Source organism: Heterocephalus glaber, unplaced genomic scaffold (genome assembly GCF_053883595.1).
Source record: "Heterocephalus glaber isolate CG9 unplaced genomic scaffold, H.glaber_assembly_v1.0 deba00001504, whole genome shotgun sequence".
Lineage (NCBI taxonomy): Eukaryota > Metazoa > Chordata > Mammalia > Rodentia > Bathyergidae > Heterocephalus > Heterocephalus glaber.
Window position 1 is genome coordinate 23,565,001 of NW_028258324.1, and position 20,625 is coordinate 23,585,625.

The 20,625-nt window shown below is 34.3% G+C and overlaps 1 protein-coding gene across 1 annotated transcript in view; it reads right to left on the reverse strand.

Annotated features, from left to right (window-relative positions):
• Positions 1 to 478: 478 nt before the first annotated feature.
• LOC106009285 (uncharacterized) overlaps positions 479 to 20,625 on the reverse strand; it is a 118,829-nt gene continuing 98,682 nt past the window's right edge. The window contains exon 7 of the mRNA XM_087185981.1: positions 479 to 1,567. Coding sequence (XP_087042107.1) covers positions 1,426 to 1,567 — 142 coding nt within the window. The 3' untranslated portion in view covers positions 479 to 1,425. The remainder of the gene's footprint in view (positions 1,568 to 20,625) is intronic.

The window sequence follows — 20,625 nt, forward strand, 5'->3', positions numbered from 1 at the left end:
AAAAGATAGACACAGTCGTGTTTGTCACCCGATGCAGAGTTCGCAAACAAAAACAATTTTGCCAAATGTTTCTGTTTGTGAGCCAAATTGTTCGCAAGCAAAAGTGCTTGTGAATCGAGATATCACTCGTCCATGATGTCCATGATGGATTACAATAACTTTATCTCTTTTTTTTTTATCATCTCTCTTTTATTTCACACTTAATTAATATATTCAGTTTTTCATATAAGAGAACCCATGTAATAGTTAAGCTTGTGTAAATATGATAATTAAATTCACAAGGACTTATAAAGAAATGAATCTGATGCTGGCAAAACAAAAGGGGTTTGAGAGGAAGGGGGAAGAAAAGAGTTGAGATGTGTCATATATACACACCAATTCCCTGAAATGAATGTAATTACTATGTACTGCAAATATGTGCTAATAAACATTCTCTTACAATATGCTCTGTTTCAATTATTTTTTATTTGTCTAGTACATGTTAAATGCACAATTATCTGGATTTAGACATTAAAAACAATCCAAAATCATTAAACGCTTATGGGTAGGGCACATATGCAAATAAAACATTATAATAATTATAAGCAGTATAATTAGTGCTGCAATAGATGTGTTAATTAAGTATATCAGAGTGAAAAGGGCTTAGAAGATTCACAGAGTAGATGACCAGTTAACCATTTTTTTTTCCAAAATTTCAAGGAATTATTATAATAATTTTATTATAATAACTTTTATAATAATGACTTAAAAACCACTCCATTAAATGTCTTTCAGTTAAAATTAGGGGAGCTTGAGAAAATAACCAGATGAATAAACTAACCACTTAAAATTTGTTTTGATTATACTCATGGAAAAGAAAGAGAAATAAAGTAATGGAAACTATCAATGTTAAAGTAAAGATAGCTTCCTTTTTTCCAAGGAACATTAATATTAACTTAAATTTAGTAAGTATTTATATTAGTAGTTCAAAATCTTTATTCTTTTGGAAAATAATAACCTTTTATTCTTAGTTATTTGTTCTATGAAAAAATCTTCTGATAACTTCACAGATTTACCAGGTTCATAATCCCATAGATTTAGCAGGTTCACATGAAACTAAAAGTTAGATGTTTCATTTGTTGATCAAAAATACCAAAACAAAGGATTCAACACAACCAAATGTTAAAAGACAAATATCTTAAATATTAGAGGCTAAATTTTTAGTTTCCCTTTATTTGTCCTAATTGTGAGTTTCAGCCTTTTGAAAACAAATCTCTAGTCACATTATTGCCCTGTATGAAAGCTTTTTATGTATATTCACTGTGATGAACATTTAACTAGCTAATAAAATAGTTGATTGTTTTCTGAAGCTGTAGTTTTCACCTTTCTTCTTGATTTTTTAATCATTTTCCTTCTCTAGGGAAAAATACCTACTGAAGCCACAACTTAAAAGAGGAGTCTTTTATGTTGACACAGTTTCAGTCCATGTTCAGCTAATTCCAAAGCAGAAACAACCTGGAGTGAAGGTCCTGGTGGAGGAAAGCTGCTCACATCATTATGACCAGGAAGAAGAGATGGAAGGGAGGATCTGGAGAAAAGAATGCACCCTTTTAGTTTACATACGAGGAACAAACAAAAGAATCAGCACTGGAAAAATAATTCAGTGACAAGACTCTGTAAATATCATAAAATGATAACTCTCAATGTAAATGTTCTTAAGTTCCCAAACAAAATGGAAACAAAGTCTTTGTAATTAGGGAGGGGTGAAGTGGTTGAATGGAGGGTGGAGGAATGGGGAAAAATAAGAACCAAGATGTATTATATAAAGGTACAAATTCCCGATAATGAATGTCAGCATATTGTATACCTAAAATGTACCAAGAAAATTAATGAATTAACAACAACCAAAAAATAAGACAGACTGGCTGATTAGTTAAAAAAAAAAAAAAAAAAACACAATGCAAGGATATATTGCCTACAGGAAATGCACCATATCCAAAATGAAGCTCATAAGCTAAAAGTGAAAGGACAGAAAATGATATTCCAGGGCTGGGGATTTAGCTCAGTGGTTCCGCCGCCTGCCTCGCAAGCACAAGGACCTGAGTTCGATCCCCGGTACCAAAAAAAAAAGAAAATGATATTCCATGCAACCATAGGCTGAAAGGAAGCAGGATTAGCTATCATATTTTCAGACACAGAACAGTTCAAGCCAAAACTGATTAGAAGATATGGAGATGGCCACCACACACTGGCAAAAAGAACAATTAAACAGGAAGAGATAGCAATTGCAAATACCTATACATCAAATACTAATGTAACCAACTTCATAAAACAAAAGGTATGGAGATAAGGACAGTTAACTATCATAGTGGAGGACTTCAATTTATTACTTTCACAACTAGGAAGGGCAACAAGACAAAAATTAGTGAAAATATCAAGCTAAACTGTAGTATTGAACAAATGGACTTAACAGGTATCTATAGTGTGTTTCCTCCAATAACAAGAGAATATACATTTTCTCAAAACTATATAGAACCTTTTTGTCCAAAATATACCATATCTTTGTACATAAACCATGGTTAACTATATACACAAGAATTGAAAAAATCCCCTGATATTATCAGATTATGGTGGAAGCCAGTTAGTCCATCTCAAAGAGTGCAAAAGTCCTAACAGTTTTAGCATTTCTAAAAAGTCCAAGTCTAAAGTTTCCTTTGAGATTTAAGGCAAAATCTCAGCTGCATGCACCAATAAAGGTGAAAAGAAAGTTAAATACTTTCAACATACAGTAACACAAAATAAACATTCCCATTCCAGAAAGTAGAAATAGGAGGATAGAGAGGAATGAGACCAAAAAAATCTAAAATCCTTCAAAGCATTAAACATCAAAACATTAAATTCTGTGGTTCCATGTCTAGCGTCCAGAACAATCTGTGGCAAGATGTGAACTCCAAAGGGCTAAAGCACTGCTCATAGTTGTAGCTCTCATGCTTCTCTCTTGAGCTGGCTTTGGTCCCTCCTTGCAGCTTTCCTCAGGTGACCCATTTTCTTGGCTTCTCCAACATTCTGAGGTCACCACTGCACTTTCAGCTTCACACTCACAGCTTTCCACATTGCCCACTCGGGGCACAGTGACTAACCTCCTCTGTCTTCTTCTGAAATCTGAATGGAAGCCTTCCTAACCCCACAACTCCTGCATTCTTCATGCACCTAAAACCAGCACCAACTGGATGATGCCAAGGTGTGCTGCCAGATATAGTGTTAGCCATGTTTCCTTCTCTCTTGATTGTAGGGCTCAAGTGCCTAGATTGCTGAGTGCTATGAATCCAGTCCCAAGAAACAAACTCTCTAGGCCACCACCATTCTGGAACATAGTGCTCTTCAGCTGTCTTCTCTAAGCAGTCTTTCACCTTTGCAATTTTGAGACTGCAAAGGGTGGAGTCCTGCTGGTTCTCAGACCATCTTTTCTATTGCCCTCTTCCAAAATACTTCCTTTTAATTGCTAATCTTTTCAGCAACCAAGTTTTTCATCTGTTCCTTCTTTGCAGGTCACAATTTTTCTGGAGCTTTCTTTCTGGCTAAACTCAAAACTTTTTAAATAATTCTGCTGGGCCTTTTCCTCTTGGTTCTCAAGGTAGAACTGGTTAACAGTAATCCCTAACAGTAGCCATGCCATTTCCTCAACATTAGACTGCCTTGAAATTTCTTCTGCTAGATTAATTAGTCCAGTGCCCTTAATCTCAGGCTGCTGAAAAATCTGTGGATACCAACAGACAAAATTCAGACAAATTTTCTGCCAAAGCATAACACACAGACAATGCTGTCCTTGTTCCTAACCAAAACCTCATGAGCCTGGTCTTTGCTGGGTACATTTCTGTCAACTTCTGATCTCTGACCAGAATCTCCCATCAAGCTCATCCCCCAGCACTCCAGGACTATTTCTCCAGCCAGCATCTTCAAACCTTTCTAAATTCTTCCTGAAATCCAGTTCCAAATGGCTAACCACATTGCTAGGTAGTGTCACAGCAACCACCTCACTTCTCTTGTACCAAAAATCTACCTTAGTTACTTTTCTCATTGCTCAGACAAAATACCTGACATCAGCAACTTAAAGGAAGAAAGGTTTCTTTTACCTCACAGTTTGTAGAAGTTTCAGTCCATAGTTGGCTGGATCCAAGGCAGGGCAGCATGACAGAAGAGCACAACAGAAAAGAAACAGTCCATGCCATGGCAAGTAGGAAGCAGAAGCAACAGCAGTAGCAGCAATCAGCAAACAGCAAGCCTGTCTTCCTTATTTTACCTTTATATTCTATCCAGGCTATAAACCTATTGATTGGTACCCTGCAACCCCAGGGTGGAGCTTTCATTATTCACACCCAGAACTATATTAAACCAATTTAGTTATCATAATCCCATATCACATACCCTAAGCCAACGTCACACACCCATGATCTAGCCACCTCCCAAACATCCCACCTATGAGAGCATAAGACTTTGGAGGAACATCTAGATACAAGCCATAACAAACCATATGGGTAGTTGCAGTCTCAGCAATAGCCCCAGTCCCATTATTAGTATCTGTCTTGGTCATTTTTTTGTCACTGAGACAAAATATCTGACACTGACAACTTAACGGAGAAGAGATTTATTTTGGCTTATGCTTTTGGTCCATATTTGTCTGTCTCCAAGGCAAAAACCTCATTATAAAAGGGCCAGTGGAAGAAAGCTACTTACATTATGATGACCAGGAAGCAGAGAGAGAAAAAGGAAAAGCTATGGACAAGAATAAAACCTTCCTGGTCATGCTCCCAGACCCACCTCCAACCAGGACCCACCTCCTAACAGCACATTGAGCTGCTGATATCATCAATAGGTGAATCCATTAATTAGTATAACGTCCCATCACCCAATAACCTTCACCAAGTAAATTTTGGAGAACTTTTTAGATTCAAACCACAACTGTTGCTAAAATAGGAAATTTTTGTTTTAAGAGTGATTTTTATTTTAAATGAAGTCCTTTGTTTCATGCAACTGAAGCAAGGGCAATAATTTGGCATCCTCACTTTTCAATTATTCTTGCTACTCAATATTATAAAAACCCACCTAGTCACGATGTGTAAAGGAATAATTATTGAAATGTGCCAGGTCCCAAATGTCAGAACAATTTGGAAGTTCAGTTTATTAAGCTGTAAATTATAGGCTTGCTCCTTCAAAAACCGAGCTTTGAGAGTGAAGTATCTTCATGCACAGTGTGTACTTCAAAAGGCATGCTTTCTGCAGTTTTACTTGTGAGTTACTGGGAAATTCCCTAACCAGGGATTTGGAAAATATCACTTTGTGCAGAACATGGCTGTCTTATATCTAAACAGTGTTCATCACAAGCTTGCTTTAGATTTAGCTCTGGTTCTCCAGTGCTTTCAGGTGGTATCTGGGTGTAATAGTATGTTCTTCATTTTCAAATTACCCTCAGCTGGAGTTGACAATAATAATTTTCCACTTCTGAACACATCATGGAATATGGATTTAGGCATATTACACATTCTAAAGTTTTAGTGTATGTTAACTAAAACTTGCAAGCAAACAAGGGCTATATTAATGTTAGATATATTATGGGAATTTTTGAATTTTTTCCATATTGAAAAGGGTGTTTCAATCAATGATAGTGTGAGAGAAGAGGTTTTATTGAGGATGAACTCGACAATATATACTAATTGTATAGAATTTATAATAAAATAGACAAAAAATATAAAGGAGATGTGTAAGATTCTTTCCATAATATAAGGATAAATACAGTGTAACCATGTTCCAAATTTAAATATAAATTAATCTGACTTATCAAATATATTACCAAGGCTAATTTTTATTTAATGCAACTTATTAAATTTGTAGATAAATTATATTCCACATTCTCCCATGTAACTGATTTTCAAAGATGCATTTAATGATCTGGATCCCTTTGAAGAATAATTACAACAACTTGCTATGAAGGAAAATAGTCTACCACCAACTCTTATTTTACCTTTCCATCATGAGATCAGTACTCCTCCACTCTACAGAATTCCCATGAAGAATAGATTTTTTGTTATCTAATACAAGATTACCCTAATCTTGGAAGAATGAACCAGTGGATCAGATATAATTGCTCTGTCCTAAAATGCAGTTTTGATAACCAAGACATTATACAAGCTAAGTTTAAAAATACTTGCCATATCTTTTCAGAGTGCATTGAACAGTCATTTTTCAACAAGACTGAAAATGGAAAGTCTGAAACAGACCATGAAGATCTATGTCACAATTGTAATAGTTTCTTTTAAAGAGAAAATGAATTAGCTGTCACACCCTAGACAGATGAACATAAAGCAAGCTATTCTCCAGGCAGTGAGGAAGTCTTAGGGGAAAGCTCTCTCCACCCTATCCCATGCATCAAGAGAGCTTTCTGTCTAGCATTACCCTCAGCAGGGGCCTCACCTACCCTTCTCTCCTCTAGGCACTATCATTTCTCAGAGCACTACAAGAAGGCACTTTAAAGTACAGTCATTTATTAGCTATTTCAGGTTCTTAGTTTTTTATCATGTATGCACATAATTTTAAACATTATGCATTGTATATTTTAAAATTTCAGCTACAAAGTATACATTATCGGTGCTGACTTAAAATAATAATTACGATTATAATTTTATACAGCTTCTTACTCCTTGTCCTGAACTTTTAGCTTCTCACTAACCTCAGATTCCATTTATTTTATGTCTACTATGTGTTAACTGCAGGAATAGAATAGTGAGAATATAGAGTGTTATCGTGGAATTTTATATTCTATTGGGAGAAGCAGAGAAAACAAATGAATGAATGTGGATGTGATGATAGAAGTAATGAAGGTACCAAAACTGGATTGTGTTCAGTACTAAAGAAATTAATTTGGGAGAAGAAGCTGTTAAAATGGATCTCTGCAGAAATGAGCTGATTTCTGAATGATGAGGAGATAGTCATGGACTGAGCTAAGGTAAGGGTTAAACACAGACAAGAACACGAGGAAGCCCAGAGGGAGTTCCATGCCTAGGATAGTCCAAGGGCAACAGATGGCCAGTAAGTGCAGACAGTACAGTAGACCTTGGAATGAAACTAACTTGGAGACAGGATAGTTACAGAGAGATTATGCAGAGACATTTAGGTCTGAAATTCAAATGTGATGAAGCTACTGACAATTCTATGCTCAGGTGAACATGATCTAACTCATCTTTTCAACTGCCTGTGCAAAATGAATTACATAGGAAGCCAAGCATGGAAGACGAGGATAATCTGAGGCTACTGAGGGGTTCAGGCCGTCAAAGTTGGAGCCTTATACTGAAAGCAGCAGTGGAAATTACTGGGGTGCATACAAGTCATTAGTTGAGATATATATTTTTCTCATGGGTTTCTTGGCATGATGGTAATAAAATAAAGAAAGAGAAAAGTTTATTTTAAAAAGGATCATTACTTATCCAATAAAAGGATATTTTTAATTAAGTTGTTTATAAATTTGTATCATTTCTTCTTATGATAGTATAATATATTAAAGGGAAATTTATGAGTGGATTTTTGTACAAATGTTCTATTCATAGCTTTTTCATCTTTTTACTTGGTATGCTATGGTTCAGATCTAAAATGTACCACAAAAGTCTCATGTGCTCAGAGGTTGGGCTTCCAGAAGGTGACTGGATCAGCTGGTGCTGTTCTCATCAGTGGATTGATCCATTGATGAATTTATAGCTGAATGCACTGTTAAGAGATTGGGCCTGGTCAGAAGAGGTAGGTCACTGGCTGGTGACCTGAAAGGTATGTTTTTGTCCCCAGCCCCTTCCTTTTCTCTGTGCTTCTGAGCTGCCATGAGTTGAACAGCTTTCCCCTGCCATGTCCTTTTACAGTGTCATTTTAACCTTAGAGCTAGGCCTATGCATGGATTAAATCCTCTAAAATCATAAGCCAAGTAAACTGTCCCTCCTTTAAATTGCACATGTCAAGTATTCTGTCTGAGCAATGGAAAGTGACTAAGTACATGGTCCAACACAATTTCTCCAAACAACAGTATAATAAAATTAAATAAAAACACACACACACATATTCTGGGATCCATTCTTATTGCTAACCCAAGAGAACCATCAAGTATTTTTAAATTTATGTTTACATTGGCTTGAAAATTTAATATTAATTCCTTAGGTAGTAAAACCTAAAAATTATTATTATTTTGGAGATATTGATGTCTTTAAATGGGCTTTCCATGTCTGTTAATAGTTTCAAAGAAAATACTTTACCAAGAAAATTAAGTGAAAACATAACTGTTTACAGAAAAATATATAAAGGATTCAAGATGCAGCATGTTTCAAGAATAAAGTATAAACAGTTTTGTTATTACAAAGCCTACTTTGCTAAATTCTGCCTTATGTTCTTTAGCTTCTACCAACTGAATAAATGAAAGACATTTAGCTCTGTTTGCAACAACCAAATTTGCATGCTACTAGTAAACACAGAATGACATTATATGAAAACATACTAAAATAATAAAGCAATGAAAAGTTGTTGAAACAAGGCTAATCTGTAAAAGCTAGAATAAGAAGATAGAAGACAATTTTATCATTTTTGTGGAAAGGCATTTAAAATGAATAAAACACCCTTGAGTGTCTTCAATTAAAATCAAGATAACAAACCAGTTATTCATTTAAAAAGCACATATTCTAAAATAAACATAAAGCCAACTATAAAGAAGTTCATTGTATCTCTCCATAGTTCTGTGTTGAATACTTTTAATTACACACTTTTGTTACACCCTTTTCATTACACATTTGGACTCTGAAGAAGGAAAAAAATACAAAAACATTTAACTGTAGACAAAACATTATGGAATTTGGAAAGTTTTCCCTTGAAATAAAAATAACTATAAAAGATGTTTTCTAAATAAGGGGTCAACTTGCAAATTCATTTAGGGGTAGCAGGCACTTGTAAGTAGAATTTTAGCCACCATTTGAACAATGTTATCAGTGATGGTAAAGCTTCCTGGGATTTCTCTGAGGGAACACAGTCAGCACTTGTTCCTAGCAAAATGCAGTATGCTTTCTGAAAGGTAGGGGTCCCTCCAGAGGGGATTATTTCCTGCCAACAGGCTCATTTGTATGAGCTTTCCCCCCTCCCAGGCTCCCCAGCACCTCTCCCTTTTGTTTGGCACCACACAACAGCATCACAAGACTTTTTGGACTGACTGAGTTCATTGAACATACAGCCTTGGCAGTGGCAAATATCCTGGCTGTGGCAGAAGCCAGGAAACATATACAAGTAAATGGATATCATTTTAATCACTGTGCATAGGGTTTGCTTGATTTATCCCATATCATCATAAGCTCCAATGTGCCAGCCAGACTCTGAACTCAGTTGCCAGGCTCAACAAAAGGGCAAAGGTAAAACTTTGGTTGCATGACCAATATAGCTTCTAATCGTACGTTTTTCTTCTTAAATTTTTCATGTCATTTTTCCCAGTTAGGAATCATTGATAAAACTGAAGAGGTTCAATTTTGTTCATTTATTGAAAACTGTTAAAGAAAATAGCTTTCTGTGAGAACCACAAGCTACCTTAAAAATATTTTAAAAGAGGTATTAAAAAAATCACTGTTCTGAAAGACATTAGTAGAGGTTTTGCAGCTTTAACTTTTCATGTAATCTGATTCTTTTGTGTCCTCATTCATCTTTCTTTAAAAATTGGACCTCATATTCTTTCTTTTGCTGGGTTAATATAATGCTTAAAATTTGCTGGTAGCATAATACATACAAAAGAGCTGCTAGCTTTTGATATTGCTTTCATTCCTCACATATTTATTTACTTATTGAATATTTGTCTCACTCCTACACTCTCTTCTACCTGTGGTCATGGCAGACTGTTGATTTCTATCCCCAAATCTGGTAGATATGTTGTATTCAGTAAATGTTTTTCAATTTATGGCAAATAGCCACCATTATCACTGTCATCATGAAAAATACTGCACTACAATCACTATGAATATGATGCTTTAACAACAACAGTTTTTAAAAGTACAAAGGAATGAAAAGACACACAATCTCTAATTACCAGGACCAGAAGTAGAATAGAAAGAGGGAAGGTAAGGATGATAAATGGCCTGTGAACCTTAGAACTTTGCATACTGAGCAGACAGAGTCAGAAAGGTAAGAAAAATTAATTATAATTTGATCATCTAGTTCTTAATTAAATGTCTATAAACAAGTTTTGGTTTGTAATAGGAATAAACATAATAAGTTTACTATTTTCTACTTTGGGGAAGAATTTAATTAACTGTCATGAAACATATATTATATGCCTTGTTCAACAATCAAATCTTTACAATGTTAAACCTTATCCTATAATGGGTAGATGCTATTCTTTCTTTTTAAAGATTTGGAAATTGTGTCTGAGAGTTTCTATTAACTTCTTTGGTGTAACATTTTGTGAATGCCCAAGCAAAGATTAAAACAAGGAAGCCATACTGACACTTTTCAGATTGTTAAGGTCTTTGTGTAAACTTGACTAGGCTACAGTTCACAGTTATTCAATGAGACACTAATCCACACGTTGCTATGAAAATATTTTTAAAATGCGATTAGAAATAACAGTAACTTATTTTTAAGATCATCTTGAATAATATAGGTGGCCTCATTCAGTGAGCTGTAAGCTCTTAAAATCAGCACCAAAGCACTTCTCTGCAGAAGAAATTGCCCCTGTGCACAACAGCATTAGTCCACATCCAAGAGTTCTAGCTTGGCTTTCTTTAGGACCTGTTCTAGAGGTCTCAGGCTTTCCTATCAACTCTCCAAATATCACATTACCCGGTTCTTCATCATGACTGACTGATATATATATATATAAAATCTTTCATTGGTTCTACTTCTACTTCTTTGGTTGAATCCCGAATGACACAAATTTTGGTACATGGCAGTGGGGTATTGCTGTAACATATACATAAAAATGTGAAGTTGGCATTGTAATTGGGCAATGAAAAGAAACTAGATGAATTTTGAAGATAATAATTTATAAAAACATTTAGATTGTCTTAAACACATCATTAGTGGAAATATGGGTATCAATAATTGTTATTAATGATTCATAGTAGTGAGGAACATAAACTCTAACCCATCTTAGAGAATGTTTACATTTTTATGAATGGACTCTAAGTAGATATATGGATATTAAAGGTCTTCCTAGAGAAGGCTCAGGAGGGAATGAAGGACATGTTAAAAAGAAAGTGGATCTTCATTATTTAGTGGCAAAAATTTTAGAAGTTTTTCCTACAGTTATGAGGAAAGTAAACTGAAAACAATAAAATCAGACATTTTGCTAAGGAGATATACAAGCAAGGTGTTAAAGCTGTAGCCTAGTTTCTTCCCATTACTCAAGCTCTACCTAAACATTACCAAAATAAAAAATGTAGTCTTGCTTTAAAATCTTTACTTTGTCTTGATTTTAAATATACAAAACTGTACTATAATTAAGTTCTGTTGCTTAAGTATGATAAAAGTTTAGAGTTATTCATGACCTATGGCCGATGTTTAGTCAAGTAATTGGAACAAAATTTGAAATTTGATGACAATGAGGTCTTGAAGAGAGGTATTTATGTATACACATTTGAATGTGTAAATAAGTGGAAGATATTTATTTTTCATGTGAATACTCACCAAAGAATAAGCAGATTATATTAATATTCAATGAATGGGATGACCTGTTCTGCAGATAGCAATGAGCCTTTCTCCAACCCTTCCTCTTCAGCACAATAAGCTCCTAATTAAATGTAGCCATGCTTGCAGAGACAGAGGTGATGCCTGAGCTCAGCAATGAAAATTTCTACTTACCAAGTCTGATTTGTCTACAGTCATTTCTAAGTGCTGAATCAACCAGCTTAAAAGACCAACTCTGAGTCACTGATATGGCATTATTCCCTGCAGTGATTAAACAGCTATTTGATGATACTTGTTTATATTGAATCAATTCCATCATAGAAGAGGCAAAACTTTGGTCTTAGTAGAATATTTATTCTTCATACAGATTTTCTCTTTTGTTTTTCACCAAAGAATCGCCCATGGACTTATAGAATACTTATCCACTATCTTATTACTTCACATATCATTGCTTTTCATCAAATAACTCACTTCACAGAAAATGCAGTACTGTGATCGGGCCAGAATCATAGAATTCTTACCGTGTTTCCCGTCCTTCTATAGCTGTTGTATAGCTGTTGCATAGCTGTTGTATATTGTAGCTCCGATAGTTGTTGACTCAATAGTGAAATGTCTTTTGATGTCTCAGTTACATTGCCAACTAATAGGCAATATTTAGGGGCTAGAACAAGTTCCATCCTTCAGTATAAGCTGTTAGTTTTCATACAATGTGTGATGTTCTTTTATAGCTTTTTATCTTAAATCAAGTTGTGAAATTGAGAAATAGCACCAGTCATTATTGCCTGTAGTGATTCAATGGCAAAATTTTTTGTTTCTTATCCCTACCAGCTATGCTTTGCTAATCTAATGGTCTTAGTCCCAAGGGAGGAAAGAAACACAATATGAAACTTTTGATCTAGAAATTGAGATTATCAAAGATGACTTTTGGCACCACTTTTTTCTGAACAAACAGCTAAAAAGGCAAGTTAATGTGCTGATTGAAATACAGGGGAAATTGAGTTACTACTACATGATGGAGTTAATGTAGACTATGTCTGGAATACAGGAGGTGTGTTAGTAATTCTCTTAGTTCAGTCATGCCTTGCCCAAACTGACTTAGACAGATTGCTAATGTCCAAACCCATTACATAATGAAGGTATAGGTCATCTCACCAAAGAACAGTGACCATCTGTCTTAGTCACTTTCCCACTGCTGGGACAAAATACTCAACACCTGCAACTTAAAGGGATTGAGGTTTATTTTGGCTCATGGTTTCAGTCCATGGACAGCTGGCTTCAAGGCAGAAGTAGGATGACAGAGGGACATAATAGAGAAAAAGTTTACCAACCCATGGGATGTAGAGCTGGGGGAGAGCACTGGAGAGGAAGAGGCAAGAGACCAGAAATAGACTTCAAGCTCACATCTCCATGCTGCCCAGACACACCTACAAGTGTGTTCCATCAATTCCTGAGGAAGATTCCAAAGTAAATCAAGTTGAAACTTTACTCTAACTACCATATCAGCTACAGTCATGATAAAAGAACTGCAGAATAGGTAATGGAATCAGGTAATTATAAATACCATCTGTAACTATATAATTAAACACAAAACTAGATTATGAGTGTATCATCTTACTGTTATTATGAATTTTTGTGTATAGAGTACTCAAATATTTTTGTTTTATTCTCTCTCATTACTTTATCACATAAAATATATTTACCTAATTAATTTTCTTTCACAGTATTTATGGTGCCATACAGTAAAGAAATAGAATATCACTTAAGGACTTTTCATCCTCCCCTAAAGCAAGGCTAGTTTGTTTTGGGTTGTAGCCAGGATAGTTTTATCACATTAGGCACAAATATGATTTTGTTGTTGTCTTTATTTGATGATTAAATAAGATTTAAGAAAATGTATCTTAAGAACATAGATGCCAAGTTAACAAGGTGTGGACTGTGATGGTATTTTGCTGTCTACTTGGTTATATACATTCCTTAGTCATTTTGTCAAATATTAATGTAGGTCTTATTGTGAAGGTATTTCACAGACATGATTGAAGTCCACTATCAAGTCAAAGTGGACATTTTGGAATAATTGTGTAAAACTGCAAAGCTAGGTATTTTATGTAAATGGAGAAATTATATAGGATAACTGGATTGAAATATAAAGGAAAGTGAGCTGATGTACCATGAGTGATTCTATTCCACATTATTTTAATGCGTCAGAGGTAGAATGTAATGTATCTTTACATCATGGAAGTAGAGAATGGCTAATATATGATATAAGGTGGGATAATTATCAGGATAAACAAAGTGGTTGAGATCAGAGAAAGGAGTTTGGCAACAAGAGGAGTTGCTTGGGAGATGAAGAAAATAGTTCCATGAAATTAAAAGAAAAATTTTCTATGGAAATTTATTTTGATATTGGACATTAAGAATATGTACTAAACATAAGTAATAGTCTACTTGGTGGGTTTAAAATTGTGTATCAATAGTAATATCAGCAACAATGAAATTAAAGAACGTGCTGTTAAGGTAGAATGTGTAAAATAATCAGTACTTAATGTGTGTAGGTGTACACTACAGTGAACCAGAGAAAAACAGAATTTTTGCTGTTTTATTGCTGCAAAGATAGAACTATTATCTTGTTATCTCAAAAATGACAGAGCAGAGTCACCGAGCAGGAACCCTTCTTAATGTCATGAGGTATTTCAAGGTGACAGAGCTAACAGAATTTATGTTTGCATTTTGTTTGTTTGTTTGTTTCTTTAGCACAGTGCCAAACTAACCTCCACGTTCTTACTTTGGTGTAATGATTAATAGCACTGCCACTCAAACAAAATTGACATCAAATTCCAAGTGTGTTATGTGTATAGTCAGTGACCTTAAAGGTACATTGGTTTCTTAATCTCTAAAATGGAAATTATGAAAACTATTTCGATCTCCAAGAGATTTGACCTCTCAAATTATAAATGACTTTGTCCATTTAAAGTATTTCAAATAGTGCCAGCAGAGTAGTAAGTGCTAATATTAACTACCATTATTATTGTATGACAAGTTCTGTGAAATTATAAAGAATTGATTTTTTTCTCACTTTGAGATTATAAAAGATATGAAACCCCTGGTGGCTAAGTTAAATAGAGTCCTAATATCTGCATAGCTAATATATAGATAGATTCAAAGGAGGATTAAGAAAAGACAACTACAAAGTCTTTCTTCATTATGTCAAATTATAACGTAATCATCCATTTCAAAAGTATATATTCAAATGTTTTTTTAAAAAAACTGTCGTCTATGAGAAGAGATTAAAAAGCTACCCCCCAGAAAAAAAGGATTCATCTAGCAAAGTAAAAGTTAAAGCCATTTCTTAAAGTTGTGTCTTCAAAGAGAGTTGTGTTGAGAAAAGTGCAAATGGCATCGTAGAGCTCTTTCTGCGATGGGAAGGTCACTATGAGATTCATGAGCACAAGGCTGGATAAGTGGTCAGAAAAGGAGAGTAGGAAATAGGTCCATCTCTTTGGGTAGCTGGAGGGATACTTAATAAGCCTGTAAACTGCCGATAAATTGAAGTAATCACAGCAGGAAAACAGTTTCCAACTCACTATATAGAAGGAAACAGCGACTAGGAGCGCCCTAGTATAATATTAACCACTCAGATAAAGGGTCATTAGACTAAAATAGACCAATAAGGGTCAGTAGAACTCAGATGAAACCTCTCAGTGGCATCAATGACTTTTTTTGAGCAACTAAAAGTTAAATGTATTTAAAACGCTAAACTCTGTGACAGGATCTTCCTCTGGATACATTGTCATGAAAATGGCTCTTTGAATAGGTGGAGCAATTGGGTAACCTTAACTTAACAGGACCCCATATGTTTTTGGTGTAGGAGTTTGCTTCACTGAATCACAAAATGCAGCTAAGGAATTAACTGTTTATAGGGCTGGGTACTAAGAGTTTTTGTATCTGGCTACATAACATATTTCCTTTCCACGGGAGGTAGTTATGACAAATTAGAAGTCTGAAAATTTTCTGGTGGTGTAAAGGCCCAGCTGTCACTGGGGAGATAGTGATCAGATTTCAGAGCTGCATGGTCCCGTGGCGCCAGGGAGAGCTCCATATGGTCACCCAAATGTTCCAGCTAAATCCACTGAAAATTTCCAGTCTGAGTTTTACTTGTAAAGAATAAAACTCTTCTTGAATGAATTTATCATTATGTGCCTACAAAGGCAGAAAGTCTTGTTAACTGGTTACATTTTAAAAAATGGAAAAAATAATCTTCCTAAGAACAACTTTGCACAGCTGTTACACCCTCCTCGTGAAAAACAGATTATAATGCCCTCCTGGGAACTCCACAGAGTTTACTATTGGAATATAACACTAGGAAAGGTCAAGCTTTCTGTAGATATTTAGAGAATAATTAACGTATGTGGGCATACCTACTTCTTATAATAAGAACAATTTTATTAACTGCCGCTCTCCCATTCCCCCAGAAAATCTCTGCTTAGTTATTAATGCAATTACAATGTGCGAGGACACTGGTATCCATATCGAAGATGTCAGATTCAGCCTTACCCAATAAGTGACAAATGCCTAATTTATTCATTCTTAAATAGCTATGTCCTTGGATATATTCCCCATAAACAATTTGCATAGAAACACATCTGGCTTCTGAAGGTAACAACTTTTAAAGATATTGCTATATTTCTTAAAGTTAGGAGGATATAGCAATCTTTCATTTGCTCCATTTCTATACTGAATCAAGAGAGGCTTTCTGTTCTGTAATACTATTTTGGGCTTGATATTAACAATATTAAACTTTTCATGAAATTTCTTACTATAAATATATTGTTTTATGAAAAAATTCACTTCATTTTTAACACAAGCATCTGGTTTACCTAATCTTTATGATAACTGTCAGACTTTAATGTATTAAATATTTGCTTTTAATGAAAATGCAAATGCAAGGATTTGACACATTATGAAAATACAAAACTAAAATAGTAATAATGAGTGTACTTCCAATATTTGATATTTTTCAATTAAAAAGATTTTGAATTCTTTGTCATCTATAGTTTTTATAGCTATCTCATTTCTCATGGTGGTGTTAAGGTCATACAACACATAAAAATATTAAATATCATTAATTACCTTTTCCTTCACAGTTTGCTAATAGAAGCAATATAAAATTTTTAAATACATTTCAAAGATTTTTAAAATTTTTATTTTTTTGGTGTACAAAGAAATACAGTATAAAGAAAAAATATTTTAAAATCCTGTAATAAATAGCAAGGCACCTCTAACTTTACATTTCACCTTGCAGCACACATAAAATGTTTAATTATTTGAGGATTAATGGAGGTAGTTTATAATTAAGCTGAAGTATGAACTGATGTCATCATCTCAGTATGATGATATACATTTTTATGCCAAAGCACCTGTTGTTTTGGAAGGAAGCAGCTGATATCATTATCTGCGCAGCCAGATAGCCCTGTTTCCTGCTGCTTAAAAAATTATCCTGAGGGTTACCTAAGTTGGAGTAATTCAGCATTTATGTTTCCATACCCAGAAAAAGGACAGAATGGAGAAGATGACTTTTTATAGCAATTAAATAAAAAGAAAGTGAGAGGCACACTGGGAAGGCAGAAGAGAGAGAAGCTTCAACTTAGAGTGCTGGGTTGGTTTTTTCTAAGAGTAGTGTTTAGTCTTAGAACATGATTTTTCTAAGAGTAATGTTAAGTTGATTTTTCATGATTTTTCTAAGAGTAATGTTAAGTTGCAAAAGAACAGAATGAAAGAAGCACCTAATTAATTTTATTAATCTAAATGAAATGTTACAGGGTTAGAGGAAGTGGGAAGAGAAATACACAATTTTATAATTTAGCACAGCATGCAGTATTAGTATTAGTATATATCTGACTAGTAACGAAAATCCTTCTATTTGCCAATTTAATGCATGAAGAATCTGTGAGCTACTGGCAAGAGAGAAGTAATAACATTTTCATTTTTCACATCTACTTGTTACTGTGCCCCTAAATATTTTATTTTTTTATTGACTAGTTGGCTGTTTGGTCTTTTGACATGTACTGGTTATCAATGAGGGTGAGGTCTTATGCAACACACATGCAAATGGCTATGTAAACATATCACTTAATAAACTCACTTTCCCTAACACTGGCCTCATTCTAGGACTGGGCAGAAAACATCAAGTCTTCCAGGATGAGACCAGTCTATATTTTTTCACACAGCCAGAATGACATTAAAAATAAATACCAACCATATATACAGTATCTCTTTCATACATATTGACCATATATATTGATTCCACACTCTTCTATAAAAAAAATACTTGTCAGTGCTACATATAATTTCATCCCAACTTACTTACTTTTTTTCTCATTGACAGTCACCACACTACTCAATATTACCAATCTATCACATTTTCTTTTTTACTTTCTTTTCCTTAGTCTCTCTCCTACAACACCATTATTTCTCCCAAGATCAATACTGTTGATTAGTGAGCTATATTTCTTTCCAAAAATTTTCATGAGAGTACCTATTATTATCTTAAGATTAGATAGAAAGAAGATAGGCTTCCTAGAGTTACAATAACTTGCCTATGGTCACATAGTTAGAAAATGGTGGAGCTAATGTTCAACTTTTGTCTGCTCACTTCAGGGTGTCCAGGACTGGGAGAGAGAAGAAAGGAGCCAAGGACAAGAACACACCCTTCCAGGTCACACCCGTAGTGGTCTGCCTCTTCTGACAAGGCCCTAGCTCCTAACAGAACATTCAGCTATTAACTCATCAGTGGCTTAATCCACTGATGAGTACACCACTTCCACGATCTAATCATTCTCCAAAAGCCCTGCTTCTGAATACATGAGACTTGGAGGAGGACATTTTAGTTCTAAACTACAACAACCTTCCTAACTATAAAATAGTCTTTGTAAATGTATATGATTATCACATTTTATTTACCTTATTTTCATCTCATGACCACCAGCTCCTCAACCCTTTCAGAATAATTTATTATATTATTCTAACTCTTAGGTTACTTTATCCCTACGGAGCCTGCAAGCATGAAATTTGGTTATCAATTTCAAGTATTATCCTTCTACCACCCTAGAATCTCTTATTCTGTAATCTTTTCAATGACATCCTGTTTGCTTATTTACAAACCTCCCTTGTCAGATAATTTACGCACCTCCCTTGTTATATAATATTTTAAAATCATATTAACTGAGTCAAGTACATTTTAGCTATGTAAATATTATGGTTCAGTTATGCTCCTAGAAGTGTTTACTTGTATTGTCTTTGTTAATATTCAAAGCTTTTTTGGTCATATCAAGATTAAAACTACATTCTTGATCATATTCTTTCTAATTATCCCAAAAGGTCAAAGTATTTTTAAATTCTTTCAACTTTATCTTTTTCTTCCTCAACTTTTACTTGAAGAAAGAAAGTAGTATTTCTTTTCTTCATAGTATTGAGAAATGAGAACTTAGATTCCTGTACCTTTGATCTCATTCTCTCTCATCTTTCTAGTATTCTTTTATTTTTTGCATTTTATATATCACCATTATTATTGTTGGTATAATATTTTATTTTTGTTATAATCCAAAACATAAATTACACTCACCATTCTCACTTGCTTCATTATTACAGACAGCCATGTCTCAGTGCCTAAAAACAACCCCGGTAAATAATGGATTTTGAAAATTTACATCTCATTTGTGTCACAATGAAAGAGGAATTATGAACCTGAAATTTTTTTTAAAGAGGGAAAAATGTATGAGGGGAGCTCTTCTCTAAGCGAAAATTTAGAGACACTGTCTCTTTCAAACTTGAAAATGTTTTCAGACACTTGAAAGAGTGATTTCAGCCTTCCCAGAATTTAAAATGGACTCATTCTTTTATATGTTTATTTGCAAACTTCCAGGAACATTCAGGTCCACATTGTCTTCATTTATGAGTAACACTTGAATTTCTCTATTATTTTTACATTTCTGACCTTCATGAAAGTAACAGCCAAACATCATGACACACGTCTAAGTTGCATATATTTATATTTGCTTTATTCCTTACCACTTGCCTCTCCTAATCTTTAAGTGATATTTCACAGTTAACAGGCAGAAAGCTAATATTAACATTTTTTCTGAAAATTTTCTACTTATTACAGGGATTTTGCATAGATAAGTGTCATGATTTTGTGTGTAATGGGCATTTTATCTTCCATATTTCTCTCAATGTATAAAAATTTTTCCAACATAAAGGGCTCAATGGTCCGGGGATTTAGCTCAGTGGTTTTGCTGTCTGCTGTGCAAGTGCAAGGACCTGAGTTCGATCCCCAATACCCCCCCCAAAATAAATAAATAAATAAATAAAAATAAAGGGCTCAAAAAACATCTAGGAAAACAAAATAAATATTTTTTTACAAAAGATAAAAGCAAGTTAAAGTAAGAAATTTAATCTTTCATTCATTAGATAAGAAAATAAATAGCAAATTGTTTAAAGAGTCACAGAAAGTTGGGGGGGGTGGTTCCAGTGGTCTCAACATTCAGTGACTCTGAGGCAGGAAGATCAAGAGTTTGTGTCTAGCCTGGGACATACAGTGAGTTGAAGGCCAGCCTGGAGCATAGCAAAACACTCTCTCAAAACTCCAAAACTAAAAAAGAAATTAGGAGAAAATAATAATTTCACTTACAATCTGGTATACTGACCATTAGGAAAGCAGAGATAAGTATTTGTTTTCAGTATATATCAACTTGTTGCATTTGATTTGTGCACCTTATGCATGTACTGCTAATTTTACAAATAAGTACTGCTACTAGAAATAATATTTTTAAAACAACATGAACCAAAAACATTGAAAATAATGAAGCTGGAAATGTACAACTTCTTACTTACCACCAAGAATATTGTCTTAATTGTGAAAATAAATAACCTTTAGGAAAGTTACAAGGAAAATTTCAGTATTTC